At 41.5% G+C, this 23,643-nt stretch overlaps 4 protein-coding genes across 7 annotated transcripts; 2 read left to right on the top strand and 2 right to left on the bottom strand.

Moving 5' to 3' along the window:
- Positions 1 to 292: 292 nt before the first annotated feature.
- On the top strand, positions 293 to 1,099 carry LOC307086122 (transmembrane protein 238-like). The gene is made up of 2 exons (XM_079751181.1): positions 293 to 428; positions 624 to 1,099. The coding sequence occupies exon 2, from the start codon at positions 626 to 628 to the stop codon at positions 941 to 943; it is 318 nt and encodes a 105-aa protein (XP_079607307.1). The 5' UTR covers positions 293 to 428; positions 624 to 625; the 3' UTR covers positions 944 to 1,099.
- A 137-nt stretch (positions 1,100 to 1,236) lies between these two features.
- LOC307086097 (C-Jun-amino-terminal kinase-interacting protein 3) lies at positions 1,237 to 12,435 on the bottom strand. 4 transcript variants are annotated; one of them, XM_079751146.1, is made up of 28 exons: positions 12,325 to 12,435; positions 11,089 to 11,458; positions 10,688 to 10,882; positions 10,229 to 10,349; positions 9,962 to 10,032; positions 9,775 to 9,839; positions 9,590 to 9,662; positions 9,326 to 9,498; positions 7,732 to 8,021; positions 7,128 to 7,185; positions 6,788 to 6,940; positions 6,591 to 6,633; positions 6,327 to 6,454; positions 6,114 to 6,167; positions 5,852 to 5,992; positions 5,377 to 5,536; positions 5,028 to 5,114; positions 4,833 to 4,880; positions 4,501 to 4,642; positions 4,268 to 4,310; positions 4,063 to 4,143; positions 3,854 to 3,921; positions 3,602 to 3,750; positions 3,244 to 3,415; positions 2,803 to 2,916; positions 2,615 to 2,713; positions 2,416 to 2,505; positions 1,237 to 2,295 (listed from the first exon to the last, which is right to left on the bottom strand). In XM_079751146.1, the coding sequence occupies exons 2-28, from the start codon at positions 11,185 to 11,187 to the stop codon at positions 2,177 to 2,179; spliced, it is 3,036 nt and encodes a 1,011-aa protein (XP_079607272.1). In that variant the 5' UTR covers positions 11,188 to 11,458; positions 12,325 to 12,435; the 3' UTR covers positions 1,237 to 2,176. The 4 variants fall into 4 exon arrangements, with proteins under 4 accessions (XP_079607272.1, XP_079607273.1, XP_079607274.1 ...); XM_079751147.1 differs by having other exon boundaries at positions 3,244 to 3,412; XM_079751148.1 differs by having other exon boundaries at positions 5,377 to 5,509.
- Positions 12,436 to 13,537: 1,102 nt separating this feature from the next.
- Positions 13,538 to 15,466, bottom strand: LOC307080703 (uncharacterized protein). Its single transcript, XM_079743534.1, has 2 exons — positions 15,317 to 15,466; positions 13,538 to 15,052 (listed from the first exon to the last, which is right to left on the bottom strand). The coding sequence occupies exon 2, from the start codon at positions 14,936 to 14,938 to the stop codon at positions 14,498 to 14,500; it is 441 nt and encodes a 146-aa protein (XP_079599660.1). The 5' UTR covers positions 14,939 to 15,052; positions 15,317 to 15,466; the 3' UTR covers positions 13,538 to 14,497.
- Positions 15,467 to 18,880: 3,414 nt separating this feature from the next.
- On the top strand, positions 18,881 to 22,186 carry rcvrn2 (recoverin 2; the record flags this gene model as incomplete). Its single annotated transcript, XM_079730647.1, has 3 exons — positions 18,881 to 19,261; positions 21,507 to 21,618; positions 22,060 to 22,186. The coding sequence occupies 3 exons, from the start codon at positions 18,881 to 18,883 to the stop codon at positions 22,146 to 22,148; spliced, it is 582 nt and encodes a 193-aa protein (XP_079586773.1). The 3' UTR covers positions 22,149 to 22,186.
- Positions 22,187 to 23,643: the final 1,457 nt, after the last annotated feature.

Below are 23,643 nucleotides of genomic sequence, written 5' to 3'. Positions count from 1 at the left end.
ATGACGTCACTTCCGGTAGTAATAATACTGGGACCCAATGAAAACCTGTGTGCGACAAAGGGTTTACTTGAGTTATTAAAACAATTAATAGGCTGTGTGTGAACCTTTACTATGAAAACATTATATGTGTATTAACAAAGGTACAGTTAAGTAATTAGTAAATTCCAAAATGCAGTACTGATTGTTGTCATGAAACTGTGGGTCTGCAATGTGATTCAGTGACACAAGGCAGCACTCGCATCCTGTTGAGGTGCGTCCTTATTTTAAAACCTGTTCAGGTGGGGATTGCCAAACAGGTAATACAGGCGCAGTGTCGTTTGGCACTGCAGTTTTCTACCTTAGCAAAGTAGGATATATCCGGAAAGCTGGGAAGACACAAGACTATTGGCTTTATATATTAAATACAATATTCAACGCGGAGACAAATGGTAAGCACATATTCAGAAATTATTTGTTATTGGACATAACTGCTGAAGTATTCTCTAGGCCTATTTGTGTGATGACAAGTAGGATCCAACATAAATACATCTCTCAAAATATACAAGTATACAGGTTTGTAAGTGGATTTTGTTCCATTAACACCCACGCTCCCCCTCTACCCCTTCTGTGTTCTCTCTGCGTAGCCATGGCAGTGCAGAATGATGGGCTGACCCATTGTAAGTTCGCTCTGGTGTTCGCCGTGGCGATGGACCTGCTGGGCGTGTTTTCCATGCTGCTGGGCGTCTTTGCCTCGCTGGAGTTCGAGGGTCAGGACTTCGGGGACCTGCTGGTGTACTCGGGGGCCCTTCTGGTGCTGTTCTCCATGGGGGGCTGGGTTATCTGGTACAGCGGAAACATCCAAGGACTGACCACCACAAAGAAGTTAGGGGGCACCGCCTTCGACCGCCTCGCACGCAATCTGAGCCGAAGGATTCGGATGCCCAGGTCTCAGAGCAGCCCGTGAAGCCTGAAGCCAGGGGTCAATTTGAAATGATTCAAGGCCATGCATCCTTCAGGTCTTCATTTTTTTTTTGTAGGCCGAGCATGGGGATGGCACATGGGGCAAACGTTCTAGAAATATTGGTAAATGAAGTTACAATTAAAGTGTTTAAATTAAAAAGAGTGTAATATTTTTTTTGCTATGTATGTATGTATCATATGCTTTAGTGAAAACGTTTTTGGATCTCACTATTCAAATGCAACATGTGCTAACAGTAAAAATAACCCAACTCAATTACCATTAAAAATATATTTTAACAAAAAAATATTACATTTACAAAAGTATAATAGTCAGATGATTGTTGAAACAAGTGTGCACAAATCGAGACAGTAAATAGCCCATACTGCATAAGACACGTCCAATATGTTAGAATACTTTAGACCAAAGCAGCCATAACACCACACCAATATAATTGACAGATGACCTTACAAACAATTAAGAAAATAAATACTTTTCTTCACAGAACGAATCTGTGACATTGATAATTTATAAGTAGGATCAATATATATCGAGACACACACACATTTTTGCATACAGATGATGGTTTTGTAGTATAACAATTGTCTTTTTTAAGACCGATTTTAACATGGATGTGGTAAAACAACACATCGAAATAGAAGGAAATGGAGCGTAGCATTTAGAAAGTACATTTCCTACTTTTAGTCAACCATGTGAATCTGCTACTAAACATGACAGGGGTAAAACAACGCCCCTGTTTAGTAATAGGGGCTGTATTCAGATATGTGTGAAGGTTGAGCAAAAATAAGATGGCAAGACTTTGTCTTCTTAACCAGGAACTATCCCACAATTAATCAAGAGATGATTAATTAAGAGATGTAATTACCAGTTAATAAATTAGTGTGGTTAACATTACATGACAAAAGCCCTCAGTTGGAAAAAATTTGGTTGATTTGTTTAGAAGACAACAGATCATCAATACTTTGTGTGGTTACGATTACAAATTCTGAACAATACGTGGGAAAGACAAAACATATAACATAATACTTAAGATAAAATCTGTATTATTGATGAGTTCAACAAAGGCTTCACAGGTAATTTAAAGGTACAGTGAGGCAGGGTTATGAATTTAGGCTATTAGTCAAGTGCAAACTGAACAACATTGTCTATTTAATGCATCATTCATCATTGCTGTAGTACAATTTAAACAAGCACCTCCGGACATTAAGGTCAGCCATGTCAGAGTGCAGAGCTGGGAACAGAAGGGGTGGGGCTTTGCCAGATGATCATGTGACTGCGTTCAGAACGGCTGAGTGTTGTTTGGGGCAGCTCAGTGGAGCCATCACTTGCATCGTCTCCTGTGAGAGTCAACTGATCTGTTAGACATTTTTTAAACCTCTGCAGGAAAATGAGTATTGAAAGAATACCAGGCTCTTTAAAAAAAAGAAAAAAAAAGAATTTAGTGATTTTCAACCCACCAATTCTGAAGTTGATGTAGCCTTCTCCTCCACTGAGGATGAACTGTGATGGAGTACAACTATCCCCACCAGTAGATGTCGTCAAGCAGTCTGCAGGAGAAGGAAGTAACTTTCAGAATGCATGCAACTAAGAACTTCTCTACTACACAGCACAATATTGAATATATACACATTTAAATAATGCCAAACCAGCGCATACTAGGTGCGACGATGAAGAATTTGACGGCTTGTCTGTGACCATGGTAACACAACTGGGCAGCCGCCAGAGAGCAGTATGGGATGGACAGCAACTCTGACGCTGTGGGTTATGTTGAGAGCAGCAACAAGTCAAAAAAGGTATGCATTTCATTACCATAGATCGTAGTGTAATGTATGAACATAACTCACTGATGGTCAAGGGGATGGAGAAGATAGCACCACTGCCAGTCCCCAACCACAGACAGCTGGAGATTATAGTTAGAGCAGAGATCTGAAGAGGCGAGATGGACAGGAAGGCTTGACCTGGAAAACATGCGGTTAGTACGAACAGAAAGCTGTCGACATGCAACTTATGTGATTCAAGGTATAAACATTAAAACATAAGTTAGAATTGAATTGCCTTTCGATGTATTTAAATATTTATTTGTGTTGCATACTGGATTGCAGCTGGCCAAACATATTGACCATTTAAATGAAGGGTATTCATTCACTAAGCCTGAAATATGTCTCATGATCATATTTCAAAACTGAATATTTAAACGGTTACAAAACTATTATTGTGTATAATAATACAATAGACGTCTCACAATAGTAATTGTTCCAACAGGGGCTATAAGAGCGTGCACAAACCGAGCGTCTTAGTGACCAGAGGAGTCAGGTCCACCTCCTGCAGCGGCCGTCCACTGGACCAATCAAACAACCTGAGCAGGGGGTCCAGGCGGCAGGACGTCCAGACGCCACTTCCTGCTGCACACAGGAAGCGCACCTGCTGCTCGCTGTGCTCAGAGACCGAGAAGTTCTGCTGCATGGTGAAACAAGAGTGCAGCAATGCTTAACCCACTAATTAAGACAACTGTTAAGTTGTTCTCTTGTCTTACTATTAAGACAAGAGTACAACAATGATTAACGCACTGATTAAGACAATTATTAAGTTGCACTTTTGTCTTATTATGAAGAAAAGTACAACGCACTGCTTTGACTCGCTCACCTCAGCCTTTTTGCTTTCAATATCCACTACGTGGACACGGTTCCAGTATCCAACCCACAAGCGGCCCCCTTTAGCCAGGCAGCAGCGGAGGGGCTGGAGAGGCGTGGTGCCAAGGTTCATCACCCGGTGTGAGGGGAGGTCCCAGCCACCTGCCAAACCGTTTTTGTCATTACGGTTCAAGTTGCGACCATGTTGATTCAACATTGGGTGATAAGACTGGTTTAGAAATGGAAAACTATGGAATGTATTCACCTCCATTGTGAGAGAAAAAAGCTAGTGTCCCGTCAGCTAGGCCAGCTATGACTTGGTTGGAGGAATACCTAAAATAAGGAAAACACTTGAAATCAACAAAGAGTATAAAGTATAACATTAATATTCACATTCATTTACACATTATCCTAGGAGGATTGGTCAGAATGACCGTGTCCCAATGGAAAACAGACCGAAGTCTTTTAACTTACGTGAGGGAGTGCACACCCTCTGAGAGAGAAATAGACTGCATACATCGCCTTCTTCCTGTCGACGCTGAATGTACCAGCACACTGCGGAGAGGGGAAAAGAAAAAGGTTAGTGTCAAGAACTAAATGTATGGGCAACTCCTATCGTCGGAGCTAGAATTTCACTCTGAATGTTATTTCAAGAAACGGCACATTCAGCAGGAACTACCTTCCTTCCTGAGTTCCAATCCATACAGTTCCTGAGGTGTTGCCTGATGAAAAGAGAATCATCCAAACCCAAAGTGTTAGAGGTACAGTTAAGAGTCTTTTCGGTAAGAGAATCACTCATTTAAAAAAAACACAAAGATCTTTGACAAGGGTTAATTTTAGTAAATGGAAATTGTATGTAGTATGAAGACAGGGTTTTGAATGTGCACAGTGGCCTCTGACTCTCTCACTGACCAGTGGGGGGCACGGCACAGATGCAGAGGGCAGGAGAGGTAGGGGGCAGGCTGAACTGGTCCAGCACTGTGTTGGAGCGTGCTGGGTCGATCACTGTGACTTCACTGGAGGAGCCCAGGCCAGACATGAGCCACACAGAGCACTGACGGAGGAGGAGGATGAGGATGGACAGGGTGGTTGGAAACTTGACATTACATGCATCGATAATGGTGGTTATGGCTCTGAGTTGGCACAGTATGTGGTGTTTAGAGGAGGATCACAGGTGCAATTAAAAGGTAGGGTGGAAAAACACACACACACACACACACACACACACACACACACACACTTACCGCAGCTTCTCCCGAGATCTCCGCTGTCACAGCAACGGCACAGTTGAGCTACAGAACAAAACTAGTGAATAAGGCCCATGACTGCAGGCCCAGGTGTGGTGCAAAGGCGGATGCAGCTGTTTTGTGACAAACAGTAGATCATTTTATAGAGAGCCAAATGTGCCAAATGTTTATGTGTGGTGTGATGTGATGTACCTTAGCGCTAGGGTCTCTCTGATCCAGCATTCGTAGTTGCAACAGAGCGGGCACATCTTTAGGCTCAGGGGTAGACTCCATTGACTCCTTGAAAATAAATCAGCATTGAAATGATCACTAAAGACAGGCCAGACATAGGCAAGGGTTTGTGTTTGCAGAGACATAAAGTGAGTAACCAAGGCAGAGAATGTTGGTGAAAGGGAGATGAGCAAAACCATGACTAAGATGAAATATAGTTTTGTATATATATTGTCGTTTGGCTTAACGTCAACTTAATGTCAACCTCGCACTTCAAAGCCCACAGACACGATCAACACGCCCTAAGAAGCTATTGAAGTTGGACTCCTACCTGTGTGTGTGACAGAGGCACGCTCCATCCATTGAGCTGCCGCTTTCCCAGCGTTCCCCAGATGTGGGAGCGAACCTCCCTGTAGAGTTCCCTCTTCCTGACACGTGGAGAGAGAGCAGCAGGGGACACAGAGCTAGAGGAATGTCCATCTTGTATTAATCTGTTCAATCACACATTGCAATCACGCATTACAATCACAAATCACACGTGGGACAAATAGGGTTGCGATTTAATATCAAGTCATTGGTCTGATGTTTATTCATTCAAAGTGCTGAATACAGAAATTAAATTGATTCATTTTAGAAGCAGGCTATAGATGAGCAGGTAAGGGTAGGGGGAAACTTGCTCAAGGATGCCTACAGGTAGACTGCGGGTATTGAGGATCGAACCCAGCATCTTTCGACTGGGAGTCAACCACAGCAACACCTAGACTATCCTGCCCCTTGAACCAAGTGTAATATGTGCGGTGACTTACTCCGTCTGAGTCTGATTGACAGTCTGTAGTTGTGGGGTTCGCAGCGGAGAGCGACTGAGTGCAGGGGACGTTGCCTTGGTGAAGCCCTGAGCAGCAGCGAGAACAAAAGGCTCCCTGGGCCGGCCGAACAGACGGTGAAACCTGAAGAGACAGAAACATGTTACAGGTGAACCCAACACACCACTCTGAACATGCATCAGTGCCTGATTAACTGTATGTAGATCATAATGATCGTAGTAGAAAAAACAAAATGTAAAATCACCTTCCCCAAACCCCTCTCTCTCTCTCCTCTGTTATCCTCACATCTTTAGTGGCACTGTCAAACAAATCAAAAGATGAATGAAACAAAGGTTAAAACAATTCAGTTCTTGTCTCCTCGACATTGCGTTAATTATTAAGCCTTGTACTTATTCATAAGTACATCAGTTAAAGATTTTTTTAATTGACTTATTCCCCCTATCTGAAGTGTACTGACCGGAGGACCTGACTCCGCCTCACTGCTTCCTGCAGCTCGAACAGACGCTCTTTGTACTGGTTCTTTTCCATGACCACACGAGCCATCTCAGACCTGGAGAAACGGCGCATCGATGTGGGTAGAGCGCCCTATAATCAAAAGAGACAGGTATGGAGTGCCCGTAGGAATGTAGGAATGTCACATAGGGCAAAGCATTCTCCAGGTCTCCATTGACCACTATCATAGACCTAGATTGAAAGGTAGAAAATATAAATAATTTCTTACATCAGGGTCTTCAGACTGGCAGGTTTCCAGTTCTTTCCGAAGCCTAAGACAAGCAAATAATAAACATCATTATTAATGATATAATGGATTTATAGATAGAATAAATCATCCAAAGAAGTGTATTATTTGTAAGACAATATATTGCATATATATTGCATAATATAACAGCAACATTTTGATTGGGAAATGCTGTGTACCTCTTGGTTTCCTGCTCCATTTCCTTCATCCTACTCTCTAAATGAGAGGCCGTTTCTTGCGAAGAGGTCAGTTCCAGTTTAACAGCTGAGCGATCGTTGGTCAGCTCTTCCACCCGAGATATCAGAGCCTTGCGGGCTGCGTCTACCAATTCACTGAAAAAGAAGAAAGACAAACAAAAAAAGGGAAAAAATAAGAATAGCAGATTCATGCTATGTTTTCAGTTTTTCTGGTTTTATGCCAAATGAACCAGGAATGTGCACGTAACTATCTGCATACTGATAGATTAATACTAGGCAAGTCTGTACAAAGTCACAACAAAAACAAATAAGAAAGTCTCACTGGGTGTGTTTCAGTTCCTCAAACTGAGAAAGAATCTCCTCCAACTGGTCCACGCTGCCTGTATAAACACACACACAGATTAGAAGTTTTAAACAAAAAAAAGGTATTCATGCGAGTACCGATTTTTCGCTTCAAAGCAACCCATCATGGATTCATACAAATGGTGCAGTCCTAGAATACACTCTTCATTCACTAAGCCTACAGTTTATTTTCCTATAGTCGATTAGAGTAACCTATTTTCTGTTCTGTTCAGCCACATTCATATACAAAACCAACCATGCAATGCAACAGCCAGCTCATTGGGAGCAGTTAGGTTAGGTGTCTTACTCAGGAACACCTCGACACTCAGCTAGGAGGAGCCAGGGATCGAACTAGCAACCTTCCGTTTAATCAGTCAAGTCGCTCTACCTCCTGAACAAATGCATATCAATCGTACTCAAAGATTGTTTCGTGAGGTCCTTGACAATTATAGTCCCTAGTTAACAAAACCATATTGGCTCTAATCCTTAAGGCAGGAATATACATTTATATTTAATATTTATATCACAATTTTCATCTTTCACAATTTCCAAATGTATTTTACAAATATAAACCCAACTCATACCTCGGACACTGGCCCCGTGGTCAACGCTGTCTACGTAATCACGGCTCAACTCAGACAGCTCTGAAAACACAGAATCTGTGTTCCGTAGCTCCTGTTCCAGACTATCTTCCTCCTCCTCCTCTTCAATATCGCCTTCATCTTCCTTCTGCTCCATTTTATCTTGATTGTCTTGGCCCAGCACAGCCTCCTCTATCCTATGTTCCTCCTCCTTGTTCACCATTGCCTCCATCATCTCCTCCTCCAAGCTGGTCCTAGGCCCTGCTCCTGACACCACTGTCTGACTTCGTGCGCTAAAAACAGTGGAAGAAAAAATAAAGTTTCAAGGGCATTTTATGGATGGCACTGTGTGTGTGCGGGCGTGCTTGCTGAAGTTCGAATACGTAAGGGATAATGTATAGAACGCCTGTCATTATCGGAAAAAAAGCCCCGACATGGCGAACCGGAAACGGACACAAAGCTATTAGAAATCGGCTATTTGCCAAAATGAAAAAATTACCTTTTTACAATTACCATTCGTAGTGTTGATCAGCAGAGAAATAGTCTGCCAAAGACGTTGACGTCGCTTAGCAAGCTAGGGTTGATAAGTTACCGGATGAATTGCAGAGTGATACCAGACGTGAATCAGGGGCAAAAAAAATCCACTTTCCTTGACAGCGGTAATTATATGCTTAGCAACGGTCAATTATCAAAATAATTCACCGCCGGAAGTCGGGAAGGCCCATTCAATTGAACGGAGCGTTCCACAGCATTGAGAAGAGCCGTGTAATAAATATTAATAATTTATCTCCACGGATCTGTGACAGAAAAACCGTGTAGGATAAATGTATTTAACTTAACAATATGTGTCACAAGAGCAGACCCCAGTTACTTTTTAAATGCTCGTTCCCTTTTTTTCCTAAATATAGATAAAATAAAGAATCTACATAGAATTTTTTTTTGAGTTAGCATTATGTGTGTGTTGAAACAGAAGTATGTAATATTGAGACAGTTAGGATAAGTGACAACAAGACTGCTTGTTATATGTGCAGAGGAGCAACACCCAGTGTAATGTTTCATTATAGTTTAAGATTGAGCCCTTCCCAGTTAGTAGGCAGAGTTTCATTAGAATTAACACTCACTAAACCTGAACTACTTGCCCCCTCCCCAAACATCTGCATGTCTGTGATTGCAGTGAGCCAGACCCAGAGTCCCTCAGTCACCAACCACACCATTGATGAGTTAAGTTAGAGAGGTGTTATGTCCACTTTAACAGCTGTGCAGCTGTGTTACGCGAACTGACTGACTCAATGTAGCTTAGCCGTGTGGGTGGTGGGAGATGGATGGGTACTGGGAGTGTCCATGGTAAGATGAGACATGACCCCTGCAAGACGTTCTTGTAGACAAAGAGAGAAGAAAGGGCTGGCCAGCATTTTCTTTGTACTACATCAGTTGACTACAGGTACATCTAGGTAATTCTAAGCTATGAGCTAAGAGATGTTTAGTATTGCAACATTAAATTGACAACAGCCCCTATTCAGTTTCACACTAATCCCCCACTCTTTCAAGCGGCACGTATTATGAGTAGTTCAGTATAAATTAATCTCCATCCTCTCACCTGCCATCCAATAGGTCCTGCAGCTGAGACAGCTCGGGGGTGGAGCTTATGATGTCATTAATAAAGGACGGGTCTGGGGACGGCATTCTCTCAATGTCAATCACATTCAATTCTGGGGCAGCTGGCTCCCTCAAAGGAGGGCAATCGGAGTGACCACGTGATTTCGAAATAGCCTTAAAGAAGGAAAAGGTCAAAGGTCATCCATCCAAAAGGTCATCCATTTGTTGGGATTATAAATATTAAGATGAAGAATGAGATGCTTACTTTATCGTCAACATTATTGTCAGCTTGGAGTTGGGCTGTTTGCGTTTCAGAACTTCTGGCATGTCCATGGTTTCTATCGACCAAACAGAACATAATAATGGTGCAGGTGATTTTTACTAGTCTTACTATAAACTGGTTTAATACATTATATTATATTTTATTGTAAAATATTAGCCATAAAAAACCTTGAAAGAGTCTCTCTTTCAGAATCCTTTTTCTTTTCCTGCAGCTCTCGAAAAGCAAGCGCCAACTAAAAGAAAAAAAACAATATTCATCATTTGGTGATAATGACTGAAAGATAAGTTTCCCTCATTAACAAGCAAGTTGACAAGCTTGTGGACCAAACATCCTGAATGTCTAGCACAAACTGACCTTATTGTGAGTATTCTTCAGTAAACTCAGTTCTCTGGCAACACTAACTTTCTGCTCCTCCAAGGCCACCACTGCATTAAAAAGACAGTATGCATCAGGCATGACTTCTAATGTCACAGGAGTGAACATTGAGTTACTCAGTGAAGCATTACGCTCTGCCTCACACAAGAAGCAGGATTAGGAAAAGGATCACGTTGGGAATAGGTAGCAGGCTTTATCAATGATGGCGCATACATTTAACACACAACTTATGACCCGAGAACTCACGTTGGTCAGCCTGTTCTCTAGCCTTCCTCTCCAGATCTCTCTCTCTCTTCTCCCGCTCCATCTCCCTGGCTCGCATGGCCCTCCTTTCCTGTTCACTTTGGTCATCTAGTTCATGATACCTCTGAGGAAAGACGGGATTGACATGATCAAGCATGTTGCAACACCATTTAAACTTAACAGCTTCCAAATTGATTAAATATGCCATTTACTACACTAATTACTATTGGTATTTCTTAATCAGTAGACACTATTATACAGAGTTGTTGATGAATGATGAATGAGCAGGTTGAGGGTATGCGTCTTGCTCGAGGATGCCCACAGGTGGACTGTGGCTGTGGGGTTCAAACCCAGACCATCTTGGCTGTGAGTCAAACCGCCCAAACCCAGGACTATTGGGCCCCCTTGCCTTTTCCTTACCATTCCCCAAATAAAACACACAAAAGGGCCACCATACTTTACCTCTTGGCTCTCTCTCCTCAGGGACTTCTCTGATTGGTAGCGCTCCATCAGCTCCTCTCTCTCCACCCTCCCCTTCTCACCCTCCTCCTGGCTCTCCCTCAGCTGGGCTCGGCAGCTGGCCAGCCCCTCCAGGACCCAGACAAGGATGGGCACCAGAGACTCCACCACCCCGGCCCCATGAGTCTCAATCACCGTCTGAGAGAGAGAGAGAGAGAGAGAGAGAGAGAGAGAGAACCACATCAAAGGAACCAGTCAGATGTATGCTCTTCATCAACCTGATGCAGACCAATGACAACACCAACACCAATGAAGCTCCACATGCAAGCAAATGTCATTATATCAACAAAAGGTTGACAATCATGGTATTTCTGAGGAAATAGTTGATGAGTTAGGGCCATTACCTGCAGTTCAGAATACAGCTTGCCTGCTTCTTCACTCACAATGTCAGGGTCCAACTCCAGCTCTCCAGCGCTACACAGGATACTCTCACTACACTCCATTTCAAAATATGTGTACTAAACTGACGTAAACAAACTGAATGACCGTATGCGTAAAATACTAAGGGCAGACCCGAAAGTGGAGCTTCCCCTTTTCTGTATGAATACCTCTCCAGCCAATCAGATACATATCTACACTCACAGCTCACCTACTTCCTGTATCACCAATTTCCCACTACACTACTACAAGACATGCTTAGATTTTGATTTTGTACTGTATCCTACTGTACTGGACTGTAATGTTATGCTCAGGAGATGCTGCTTGGTATCCATCCTGAGAAAGAAAGAAAAAGGAAGGGTTATAGCAAGAATATTTGCCTATGGTTTGAGATTCCTACAGTTTGCATGGCTATGTTCATGTATGATAGTAAACCTAAGCCATCCGGAGACTTGTATGTTTGGAAAGGGCTTATATTCGTTGGTTTTCAACATGACAAGTAGGCCTATATGTAGATTTAGTTCCTTGGCTTTGATGGGAACATCAAACGTTTTGACGACCAGATCACAGGGAATAGTCATAGATCACGCATAAAGTAGATGCGAAAGCTGTGCATGTACTATTGACCCTCATGATCTCAGGAATGCACGAATAACACTTTCTTTAATGAAAATAAATTTGAGAATCGATGCATTCCTATACACATGCAGTCTTATATTGATCTATATTTTGATATCTTACAACGTGTGTTGCGCACAAATCCTTTGACCTGCATTAGGCTCTCTAAATGATGCATAAGGTACCATTTTAAATGTATGCACCTTGCGTGTATATTGAGCGCTATATCCGAAATAACTGTTGCAATTAGTTTTAAAAAACTTTCGTTTAAGATATGCATATAGCCAAATACAGCCCAGAGCAAGTATAAACACAACCCCATGACCGATTACAGTCTTAGCGAAGGGAAAGCCCGATAGCGCTTAGTTTGCCCTATGGTCCAATTGAATGACAGCAACAGGTTTAATGTTCACAACTCAATGCAGTTTTGATAATAACATAGCACGGACATGTTGCGCTCGATACATAAGTAAGTGACAGGAGACACCTTGAGACATAGCTGAGAGACAGACAAGAAGACAGCAACTTTGGCGGAGTAAGCACTTTCTTTCAAAGTGGTCCAGTGCTATTTTGGTCAAACTTACCTGACTACCGTTCGCGTAAAGTTTCTGAAATTAGTACCATGTAACCAAATTCTTATCGATGTATTTGAGTGACGCTATCAATTACACATAGACCCGTTTAAAGAAGGGGAGTTGTTTAATTTAGACATGATCGTAGGAGAGTCATCTGTCCCACCAATCAGCGCAATGTACTTCTTAACTTTGACCAATCAACGTGAGGTAAAGGCGGGGCATTGACAACTCGGTTTCGCAATGGAGAAAAAAAGGTTTCCTGAATGACACGTGACCAATTTAAGCCTGGTAATATCAGGTGATCCGAGCAACATAGATACTATCAATCTGTGATCATGCCTGTAATACCTGGTTGAATGCATCCTTACCGTTTCTGTAGAGGAAAAACGCATTTACGATGGTCGTCAAAAAAAGATGTAGAGCTGCAAAGGCAGTAATAATATGCTCTTGTTTTTTTCATAAACAAAAACTCAAAGTCGAGGCTGAACTTGGCTACTTATTGGCTGACACCTTATTACATGTTATTATAACGTTATTTTGCCTCTAGATGTTTCTAATTAATGACTTACCTCTGGTTAGTAATGTAGCGCCCTCTACTGAGAGATCATCTGTTATGATTACTCTGTATCCACAATCACAAAACAATGACTCAAGGAGTGTTTTTCAATGGAATATATAAACAAAATTGAAGAACTACTTTATGAAGCAACCAGAAACTAGACATTTTTATACTAGCTACTGTGTGTATCTCATCTTATGTTTTCATGTTAATACTACTGTCCCTACTATACATACCTCACCCATAGTGTCTTCATATTAATACCACTGTCCAATGCTGTTCATATCAGGTCCATAATGTATCAACTGTATTCATATCATAGAGCAACTGCACAATTTAAATTCATACTATTAAATGACTACTATTACTACTTGTATTATTATTATTATTATTATTATAATTATTATTATTATTATAATTATTATTATTATTATTATTAATATATATGTACTACTGTTATTGCTGCCCATGTTCAAAGTTCTCCAGGTATACATCTTAACTATTACATCAGCACCATTATACTGTCAATATACTGCATATATCTTACTTTGTTATATTCCACTATTCATATACAAATGTTAACGAGTATGGGCCATGACATGATCCTAACCACAAGAATATATAGAAATATTTATATAATGTAACCATCATTTCATTAAAACATGCTTTTCAAAGGACTTTAATGGCATTAAAAGTTAATTCACATAGCCAAAGCACAAAATGAGAAATAAAATACAACATAATATACAAAACAGTAGTACAATAGCATAAATTGACAAAAAAAAAATCAAAATCCAAAATAATGCAAATGTAAATGTGCAAATGCAATTTAAATGGAGACTATGACAATAGATCATGTTAATGTTCGTAATAGGTTTGAGTTAACCAAAGTGTTTCCTGGGACCGGGCCCTCATCGACTTGTCTCAAACCAACTCCGGGAGTATGATTGACAGCATTGCAGGCCTCCCAATGTGCATCTCTCCTCCCTCTTGACTTCAGTCTTCTCCTTTCGTTTCTTCTCCACTTCGATCCTCCTCTTAAATGTAAGTTTAAGAAAACTGAATTGTACACCTTTTTAATAACCTATCTGATGCATGGTCGTTATGATAGTATTAAACAGTTATATTTGAAAGGGTTTCCCCATCATCCAAAGGCACGAAAAGCGAGCAGGAAAAGCGATGTGGAATGAAGTCAAACTTCCTACGGGGTCAGAATCTGGTCCAGATTCGCTCAGTAGACATTTGTGTGTTTGGCCGGAGATGGAGGAGACCTGCACGATCTCGCTGCCGGAGAGGGCAGCGCTCGGCACATTTGTATGGACAGTAATCCATACAACAGTCCAGTAGATGGCGAAATAAACACTGCCCTCTGCCGCTTGTTTTTATTTAGTTTGGCAGACGTGTGTTGAAATCTGCTTGTTATTACACTTTAAGGCATATTATGGGTAGCATATCACCTAATCAGGAAGCATATCCACTATAATATGTTTCCATAGCAGAAAAAAAGAAGCAAGAGCTAGTGAATATCTGTGGATAATTACATGATAAATATCAAAATATGATAAAAATCGAAATGCACAGGGACTCTTAAGTTATCCTGTCCATCTCGTCGATTCATTCACCTCATACAGTAACTCTTTTTATGACTCTTCGGGTCTCCTCCACCAGTACCACCTTCCCATCCTCCCTCTCCTCCCGTGTCCTCTCTCTCCTTCTCTTCCCCAGCAGGTAGTACAGGGCAACGTTGCCCAGCATCCCAACGCTGATGGCCAGAATCACGCAGCCAATCACCAGCAGATTTGAGGTTTTCCCCTGCAGCTGATTGGATTGGTCCCATAGTCCCAGCCCCAGTACGCTAACCCCAATGAGAGTGCCCCAAAACCCTAACGCCATCATGCAGGAGCCCCAGGTCATCTCTGAGCCCCCAGTCACCACGGTAACGCCTGCTACAGAGACGATCCCCCCCGGTAAGGTCACTGTCTGTGACTTATGGTCAAAGGTTACCCCTGTAGCTTCAGAGGAGGGCAAAGTAGAAGGGTCCAGGACGTCCATTTTAGATGTCATCTTAGGCTTTATTTGTGTCAGGGGTCCTGCAGGGGCCAATCAACGGTGCTCGTTGCTATGTGTCCCTCTTCTCAGGTCCTGGGTCGTCTCCTCTGGAGCCAGACTTAGAATATCCTAGAATATAATGTTCAATTGCAGTAAAAAAAAAAAATGAAGGAGATAGCCTTCATCAAAAGCAACTAAGACTGAGGACATGTTAACGAAGATTAAATGTATTTTATTAACCGCAAACAGGAAACACTAACTCCCTATGCACAACCACAGTTTGTGAGTTATAATAACGAAATATTTAATTATGTATTATCCGATATAACAAAATATGAGCTCCAATCTATTTGACTTTAATATTACAAAAGGAAAGGTTATGAGAACACCTACCTTATACGCATCCCCGGTATTGAGGGCAAAAGGATATGACTCGATAAATGTATAATTCATAAAGATCCAGTTAATGTTTCATATCAGCCAGGTCCTCATTATGCTGTTGTGTCTCTCCCCTGGCCAGTGGTCAGTATAAAGGAGTGGGGAGGACTGGTTGCCTGCTACTTTGTCACGTTGCCTCACCACCTTAAGGGCCTGCAAGATGGCGGCCAGTTGTTATGATTGTTGTTATCATTTGTTTGTTCCACCCGGCTCATGTGTTGAATAGGAAAGGCTTGTCTGTCATTACGACCCATTATGAACCATTAGCTGGTATTTATCTAAGAGCACTCCCTTCCTCTGCTTATTTCTTGTTTTCCTTAACTCCCAGAGGAATTGTTTAGTCACAGAAAGGATTATTTCTTATTTTCCAAAAACATGTTTTTATTCCATGCCTTGCTGTCTCCATGCCATAGGAAAACACTCTTGCCTTTCTGAATCTTAGGTTAAAATTGTAAATTATACTTAACATGCAGCCACTGCTGTTACCATGACAATAAGAAACTATAAAATCTTGAATTATGTTTATGCCCGTAGGCCTATCACACATCTCACACCAACAGAGCACATTCTCTGTGCTTAGAGAAGAGCACAGTGGAGAGCCAACATGTTCCTGTAAGGATGGGGTGAGGGGGATGTTGGTCTGCACATATTCCCAGTACACATCACAGATGAGCAGCTAGGAGGAGAGGTATGGCACACACTGGTGGTGCTACGACACAAGCAGTGCTACTACAGTAGGCTAGTATAGGCTACACCTATTAGCCGCCGACTGGGACATGGCCAATATTATGTCAATGAAACAGTTGTAGGAGATGCCCGCCTCACACCTGGCAGTGCACTTTGTTATGTATGTCTTTACATATACATAGATATGAAAACTATTTGTATATTGAAAGATATATGTTTACATTCAGGATACTAGAAGGCCAACCTTGTCGCATCATAATGCAACATTTGTCATGTTTGAAATTGGTTATTTTATGCTTTTGTTCTTCATAACAGCGCTAAAGTCCATCTATGAACACATTCTATATGCACTTTATTTGCTGAATGCTCATCAATGTGCATCGTCTTTGGTCTTCAAGCTTTATCTTTTAAGACATATCTGCCAGCCAGACGACCAGTCGGGTGGCAGTCTACCAGATCTCTACATGCTCTACATAGGATTGAGCTGCAGAAACAGATCTAGAATCAGCCTCATCACCACCTGTTCCACATCCTCAACACGGTCACCATCTGAAGAACGGATCCCCCAGCAGCAGCAGCTTGGCCTTTAAGAGCCGCCCAGGCTATAGGTCGGATGTCAAGGCTAGTCTGTTGGGAGGGGAGGGGGTGTGAGTGCTCCTGCACATGGGTGTCACAGGGATAATGTTCATGATAATTGGCTCAGTCGGACACAAGGCGAGAAAAGGCGGGGCTTCCGTAATCCAATAGATGGACTCGCTGGGTGAATATTTATAGATGGAAGAAAATCCAACAGCGGAACATATATGTTTATGGAATAATCATTTAGGAATAGAGTACATGTCTATATATATAATTGAGATACATTTTCAATTTACTTCTCCACTTTACAAGGCTGGGGAAGTGACTTTGGCTGCTATATTGGACAGATCGGGTTGCAAAGAAACCCATTTCATCTAAACATTTACAGCCAAAAAAAGCTGTTTACAATTATTTTTTTCCATCACAGAAGAGTCATCCTTTTTTGTTTAGTATTTTTAGCTGTGTTTGTTACACATTGTAAACAAGGATTCAACCTTCTAGTGCTCGTATAACCTCCACCAGAAAGTTAACGTTGTTTTTATGTTACTTGAGGGAAGGACTAAGCAGGCAGATGGTTCACTAATGAACAGAAGCAAAACTATATCTGTGATATTTACCCAATGCCTTATTCCTGAACACTAAAAATTAATAATTGTGTCTTCGTCGGAAAAGCTCAACACCAAGACGAGAGAACCAAAATACATGAATAGATAGATAGATAGATAGATAGATAGATAGATAGATAGATAGATAGATAGATAGATAGATAGATAGATAGATAGATAGACAGACACACACACACACACACACACACACACACACACACACACACACACACAAACACACACTACATTTCTGCCTCCCTGGAAATGTCTATCAGCGGTCATTTTATCTTTCTAACGAGATGATGCAGTGGCTTCCTCCTCCTCCTTCTCCTTCCTGCTTTTTCTATGTTGTGTTAACAAGGCTCTTATATCCCTCCCCTTGGCCTTCCCTGCTCTTTTCCATCAACTCAAAGGAGTACGTCTTTTCTCTTTGCCCTGTGGGGAAAAATACTACATAAATATGTGTGTGTTGTGTGCGTTCGTGTGTGTGTGTGTGTGCGTGCGTGCGTGCGTGCGTGCGTGTGTGTGTGTGTGTGTGTGAAGGAGGAGGTGGGTGGTGGGATTCCTAATCAGAGAGGTTTAAGGGGAAAGGTGAAGAGTGGGGCTCGGCTTGGGCAGGTCACATGGACCATGCTATAATTCTCCTGTGCAGATGGCAGTTCAGAATAAGTAAGTCAATTGTCAACTAAGCCCCCTCAAGGCTCTTAGCACAACGCTAGATCATTCACACCCTGCATGGTCTTCTTGTTTCTTCGGTCCATAGTCTTCTCCAGCACACTTTGTACAGCATTAAAAACATTTAAAAAAAATATAAGGATTTGTTTAATGTAATGTGATCTAACCTAATCAAGAAGTTATGTAACCACACCTTGAAACAATCCTGAGCTTCACAACAGGGGTTCTTATCCACTAGTAGAGTCACTTTGTTTATTTGCTGTTTCCATGAGGCCCACATTCACTATGCCCCCATCCCTCCATTTAGTACCATATCAAATGCATGTCCCCCCATCACATTTGGCTACCTATAGGTGCTGACAAAACAGTTTGATAACAAAAGATAAATAAGTAAATAAATAAGTTAGTAAATAAGTCAGCTACTATCTCAGCCAACTGCGAGAGAGGCAGTAGAGACGACATAGGCCGCAGGGCTCATTTCTCTCAGAAGCTCAGCTACCTTAAATCCCGTATTAACATAATTAACCCAGGCATCCATGGTAGGAGACTAAGTCTTCTTACTCATCCTCTCCCACCGGCCAGTCAGTCAACAGTTGGTCTCTGACACACATCAACACATCGAAGAGGTAGGTGACTTACATAACTTACATGGTGCTTAGACTCACTGGGCCTGCACCGCGGTACAGTGTTTAATAAGATCTCTTGAGAATTTCCTGTTTTATCTCACTAGACTTTGTTGTTCTTTTCCCGTTGCTTTGCATCTTGGAGAAATAATCGGAGGCCCAAAAATCACCTTTCTTCTCGGAAGAGAATACACAGTGTGTGCACACACAGGGCATCTGCAGATCTGACCTGTAAAGGAAGACCTCCAAAGACAAGCACAGCAGGGACCAGGACAGGGACCAGTACTAAGACCAGTGGGGCAGCAGCTCAAAGGGGGGGAAATTCCTAAAAAACAATCTAATCCAGCACCATGGGAAACGCCACCAGCAGCGCGATCTCCAAGGAGATCCTGGAGGACCTGAAGCTCAACACCAAGTTCACGGAGACCGAGATCTGCCAGTGGTACGAGAACTTCCAGAAGCAGTGTCCCTCGGGCCGCATCAGCCCCGAGGAGTTCGAGCAGATCTACTCCCGCTTCTTCCCGGAGAGCGACGCCACCAGCTACGCCCAGCACGTCTTCCGCTCGTTCGACACCAACGACGACGGCACGCTGGACTTCAAGGAGTACATCATCGCGCTGCACATGACCTCCACGGGCAAGACCACGCGCAAGCTGGAGTGGGCCTTCTCGCTGTTCGACGTGGACAAGAACGGCTACATCACAAAGACGGAGGTGACGGAGATCTGCCAGGTGAGAGGAATGAGGTCTGGGGTTGAGGTGTGTGGTGTGTTGGGGGTATGATGATATCGTGGTCATGATCAATGCTTATCGATGCATGGTCTTATTTGTGATGGGGACGTAGATGACAGCAGAATAGTGGATGACGGCTGTACTAGTGCTTCAAGAAGGTTTTAAAAATGCTATATCTCATCTAGGAGAGTAGTAGATGGTGACAAACAAGGACTTTTAAAATAATTTCAAAATTAAGGGAATCCCTACGCAACCGTCGTCGATAGTAGATCCTGCTGCTTTGAAGACTGAAAGCTGAACTCTATGGATTAACTAGTGGCCCTTATCCTGTTTAGTGGTCCATTAGTTTACCTCATCATACTTTCAACGCTTGGTTTTATTTTCATTCCTGTTAAGAAAGAATATAGAATGGTCACATCCTTGGAAAAAGTCCAGCCTTCTAAATATTTTAGGCTAATTAGTCGCCCTATTTGAGCCTCGCAATCCAGATAATCTATGCGATTACAGGTTTAACACTCAGATATAGGCAATTCTGCGCTCAAGCAATGCTTAGTCTACTCCAATGTGTTTTCTGTTTACGTAATCCAATTTACTTCAGTAAAAAAGTATTTTACACCTTTACATCTAAATTGTAATTTACAGTTATATATTTATTGATGCATAGTGATAGTTATTAAGAGCTCAAACAGGTATTATCTTTTACAGCAATCCAAATGGAGGTCAAAGTTCAAATACCAAAAATAACGCAAGACTCAAATAGCATAAAGTACACGTACAATGTTTGAAGATGCAAATATGTATGCTTTAGTCTGCAACCTTACCAGGTGACAGGTGATGTCTGCAGTGTGTACAGTATAATTGTACTGTAAATGAAAAAGCAGTATGGCTTTAAGAAACTTACAGCATCTCAGCCCTGCAACCCACATGTTTGGATTTGTGCTCAAATTTCCATCATACAAACAACCATAAAAATGTGTGGGAAAAAAAACATTTTTTTCATCAATACTAGTTCATCAGTTTAACAAACTGGAAAACTAAAAGCATGTACATTCTCCAATGTGACCGGCAGAGTAAAATGTCAAGTGTTTCAAGAATCAAAAAAAGAAAAAATAATCTGATCTTTAATTTGGAATTCTTAATCAATTCAAAATGTTTGCATTAAATGCAAATGTGAATAGATGTGTGTATATTCACAAAACAAACTAGAATGCTGCACTTCAACAAAACCTCGTTGAGCAGCCACAGCCTGAGGCGGCGGAGCAGGATGGAGGCGGAGCCTTGGAGGAGAAAAATGACATCTTGCAGTTTGGCCTGTGGTCTGAGTCTTGGCACTAATCCATGTTAATCTAGGTGTCTTCAATGTTCTAGAGGAGTCTTTCCCCTCCGTATGTGGGACACACACTGAGACGGCCTGACCCGTGGAAGTGAAACGGCTGCCACATACATATGTTACGATGCTAAGTGGCTTCAGGCAATCCCTCTGGGGGAGGGAAAAAAACTGTATGGACTGGCCATGTTGAACCAACAGAAACATAAATACACATGATAATGATCGATTATCTTTAAAAAAAAAAAAAAGACAGCCAAACACTGGGAGAAGCTCCCTTCGGTTAAATAATCTTGGTTATGATATGTTATATCGTTGGGAGACTAAATACCTTCAAAGGATGATTTGGATTGTTCTAGTTCTCCTTCAGTGCTGTTGTTGTGAAGGGAGGGCCCACTGATATCTGACGTAGATGTAGAAGTAGTGGCACAGTGTCGATTAAATGAACCGACGTAAGCCTGTCACACACAGGCTAGACTCTAGACTCTAGTGTGTCTTTTCTCATACAGCAGACTGCCTTGTAGTCCAAATCCTTCATGTTGCTAGCCTGCTCCATATATTCTGATAATCTCTACCACTTATATGGACTATTACATTTGCTCTAACTATTTTGGTTCATTTTGCCATAATATCATTATGAGCAGTTATAGTATAACAATGAATCGATCGTCCAATTTTTTTTATGGTATAAAGCATTGATATTTGCACATCATAATAATAATATAACTATTATTATTAAAAATATATCATGGAGCAACTTATATTTACTTTGCTCCAATATTGATTACATGCTTTGATTACACTCCTCCGCCTATGTCATTCTGAGAAACACTACTAAAGGGTCTGTAAATGTTTACACCCAGAAAATTGTGCACAATTAACATGTATGCCCCTCCCCCCCCTCCCCCCCACACTCAGGCCATCTTTAAGCTGATCCCCAAGGAGGACCTGGACAAACTCCCCGGAGACGAGAACTCAGCCGAGAGAAGAGCCGACAAGCTGTGGGCTTTCTTCGAGAAGAAAGACAATGGTAAGGTGGATCCCACACACTCCCCACGCACCGTAAACACACGCATACTGCTGCTGGGAGTTCACCAGAGCTCACGTTGTCCCATGTGAAGGTGAGTGGGAGAGAGGAGGGGAAACCTCTCTGTGTCCAGTCTCAGCAGCTGGGTGCACAGCCTCTGCAGATTAAGTTTTACATGTGTTCTGTTGTGGCATCTGATCCATGGCTTAAGACCTTACAAGCATTGTATTCACCTGGGAAGCTCAATCCTGTTACAGCATCGCTAGTCATGAGATTTTATATTGAGCATAACAAACAGTAGCAAGGGGAAATCCTTAACTAAGCCCCAAATGTGTGTGAAAGACAATATTATGCGTTACTGTTTATTCTTGAAGGGTATCAAGAATTGATGATGTGTTACTCCCACCTACTTATCATCTTTCTCTTTTATTTTTCTCCTATCAGAACGATTGGCAGAAGGCGAGTTTATTAAAGGGGTGATCGACAATGAAAATGCTATGCGTCTTATTCACTACGAGCCCATGAAGGAGTAAATACATGTCTCTCTCTCTGTCTCTCTCTCTTCTCCCAGTTAGAATGTCTTCTTTGGTTTTTGTCATGAGTTTTTCATAAACCCCTAGCCTCCCATCTTTCAGACTATGTAAATACTATTCTTCTGCAGTGTCTTTGCACTGTACTCTTTGATTAATAAAAGGTTTATTTGATGATCAATTGACTTGGAAATATTAAAATAATTATTGTTATTAACAATGAATAATAATGAATGAATCATTTGTACACTGAAATAATATTACAGATTTTTATTTATTGCAACTAGAATAATATGTGTGGATATATGATTTTGGATAAGGGTACTTTGGGATAATGGCCAAAAGGACATTTTGGCTAGAAAGTAACCAATATCAAAATAGTGAAAATGTAATAATAAATCTTGTGTATATTGTCTACTATGAATACGCTTATTGCCCAGACAGAGTGTAGATTAAATGGTTTTGGTAAGATATGGAAATTATGTGCTTTTTAGGAATAACAACCATTTTGAATAATATCCAACAAGGTTGATAGATTAAATGTAACAGTATGCACAATTGCAACATGATTTCAATTGTGCAACCAAAAATCTTACGATGTTTGTACTGGTCATACTGAATACCGTTTTTGACCAAGGTACTGTATTCTTCAAATTGTACCCTTAATAAATATTTTTTCTCAGATTTCATTATGTGTTTTTCTACCAGAGAACAAAGTTAAGCGTTGACCTAGAAAAAACGTACTAAGTTGGGTGATAAAAATCCAATTGAGTAGGTGACACGTGAAGTCTCATGCTTTCAATTGTATTTGCCATGGACAGAAAATCCAGGATTAATTTGGACATTCACCCAAATGTAAAAAAAATCCATAATTTGAAAGCACTGGGCCATGGGCAGTTCAGTTTATATCTAAATAAAAGATAAAAAACAATCAAAAATTTGAGCCCATAAGCAGGTGTATTGCAAGTGCCCACGGGGTCACTTGAGTTTGCCTACAACATTTCAACAAGATTGTGTTCAAGCAAAGTGCAAAAGAATACAGTTCTGAATTACGCATGCCAAAATTTCCCTCTCCACTGCCCATTTCTTACCAAACTGCTTCTGTGCAAAATGCTCATTCCGCCCTGCCCCCATCAACTCCTGCCCTCAGTCTCTGGTCCGTCTATCCAAACTTCTCTCCATCCAACTCGGGATTACCGTCATAATCTTCTGCTTTAACATCAGAGAGCAGACTTTTTCAAATCTCCATAATCTTTCTATCTCTATGTGTCTCTATCTTAGGAGCAAGTCAGGATATCTGTAGACAGAGTATGTGTACTTCTTGCCTCCATTATAGAGTCCACTTCCACAAGATTAAATTAATATGAATGAGTTCATAGACAGGCATGCTAAGTCACTGCAGAGTCGCCTGCATCTACACCCCGGGACCAAGAGAGCGCCAGTACAAAAACGCACTGCCCTGTTTATTATAAATGAATGACAACAGAAATAGGGCCAT

Source organism: Pollachius pollachius, assembly GCF_949987615.1.
Source record: "Pollachius pollachius genome assembly, chromosome: 1".
NCBI lineage: Eukaryota > Metazoa > Chordata > Actinopteri > Gadiformes > Gadidae > Pollachius > Pollachius pollachius.
The sequence above is the reverse complement of the archived record's forward strand: the minus strand, read 5'-3'. Positions and strand labels throughout refer to the sequence as shown.

Bases quoted from the DNA above. Each gene is read 5' to 3' on its own strand.
- LOC307080703 (XM_079743534.1), bottom strand. From the start codon at position 14,938: ATGACATCTAAAATGGACGTCCTGGACCCTTCTACTTTGCCCTCCTCT.
- LOC307086097 (XM_079751146.1), bottom strand. From the start codon at position 11,187: ATGGAGTGTAGTGAGAGTATCCTGTGTAGCGCTGGAGAGCTGGAGTTG. The intron at 3,922-4,062 runs GTAAGTTAAAAG...TCCTTATTTTAG, and splicing joins GAGGGTGTGCACTCCCTCAC to GTATTCCTCCAACCAAGTCA. The intron at 2,917-3,243 runs GTTTGTGCACGC...CATGTTTTCCAG, and splicing joins TCTGGTCACTAAGACGCTCG to GTCAAGCCTTCCTGTCCATC.
- LOC307086122 (XM_079751181.1), top strand. From the start codon at position 626: ATGGCAGTGCAGAATGATGGGCTGACCCATTGTAAGTTCGCTCTGGTG.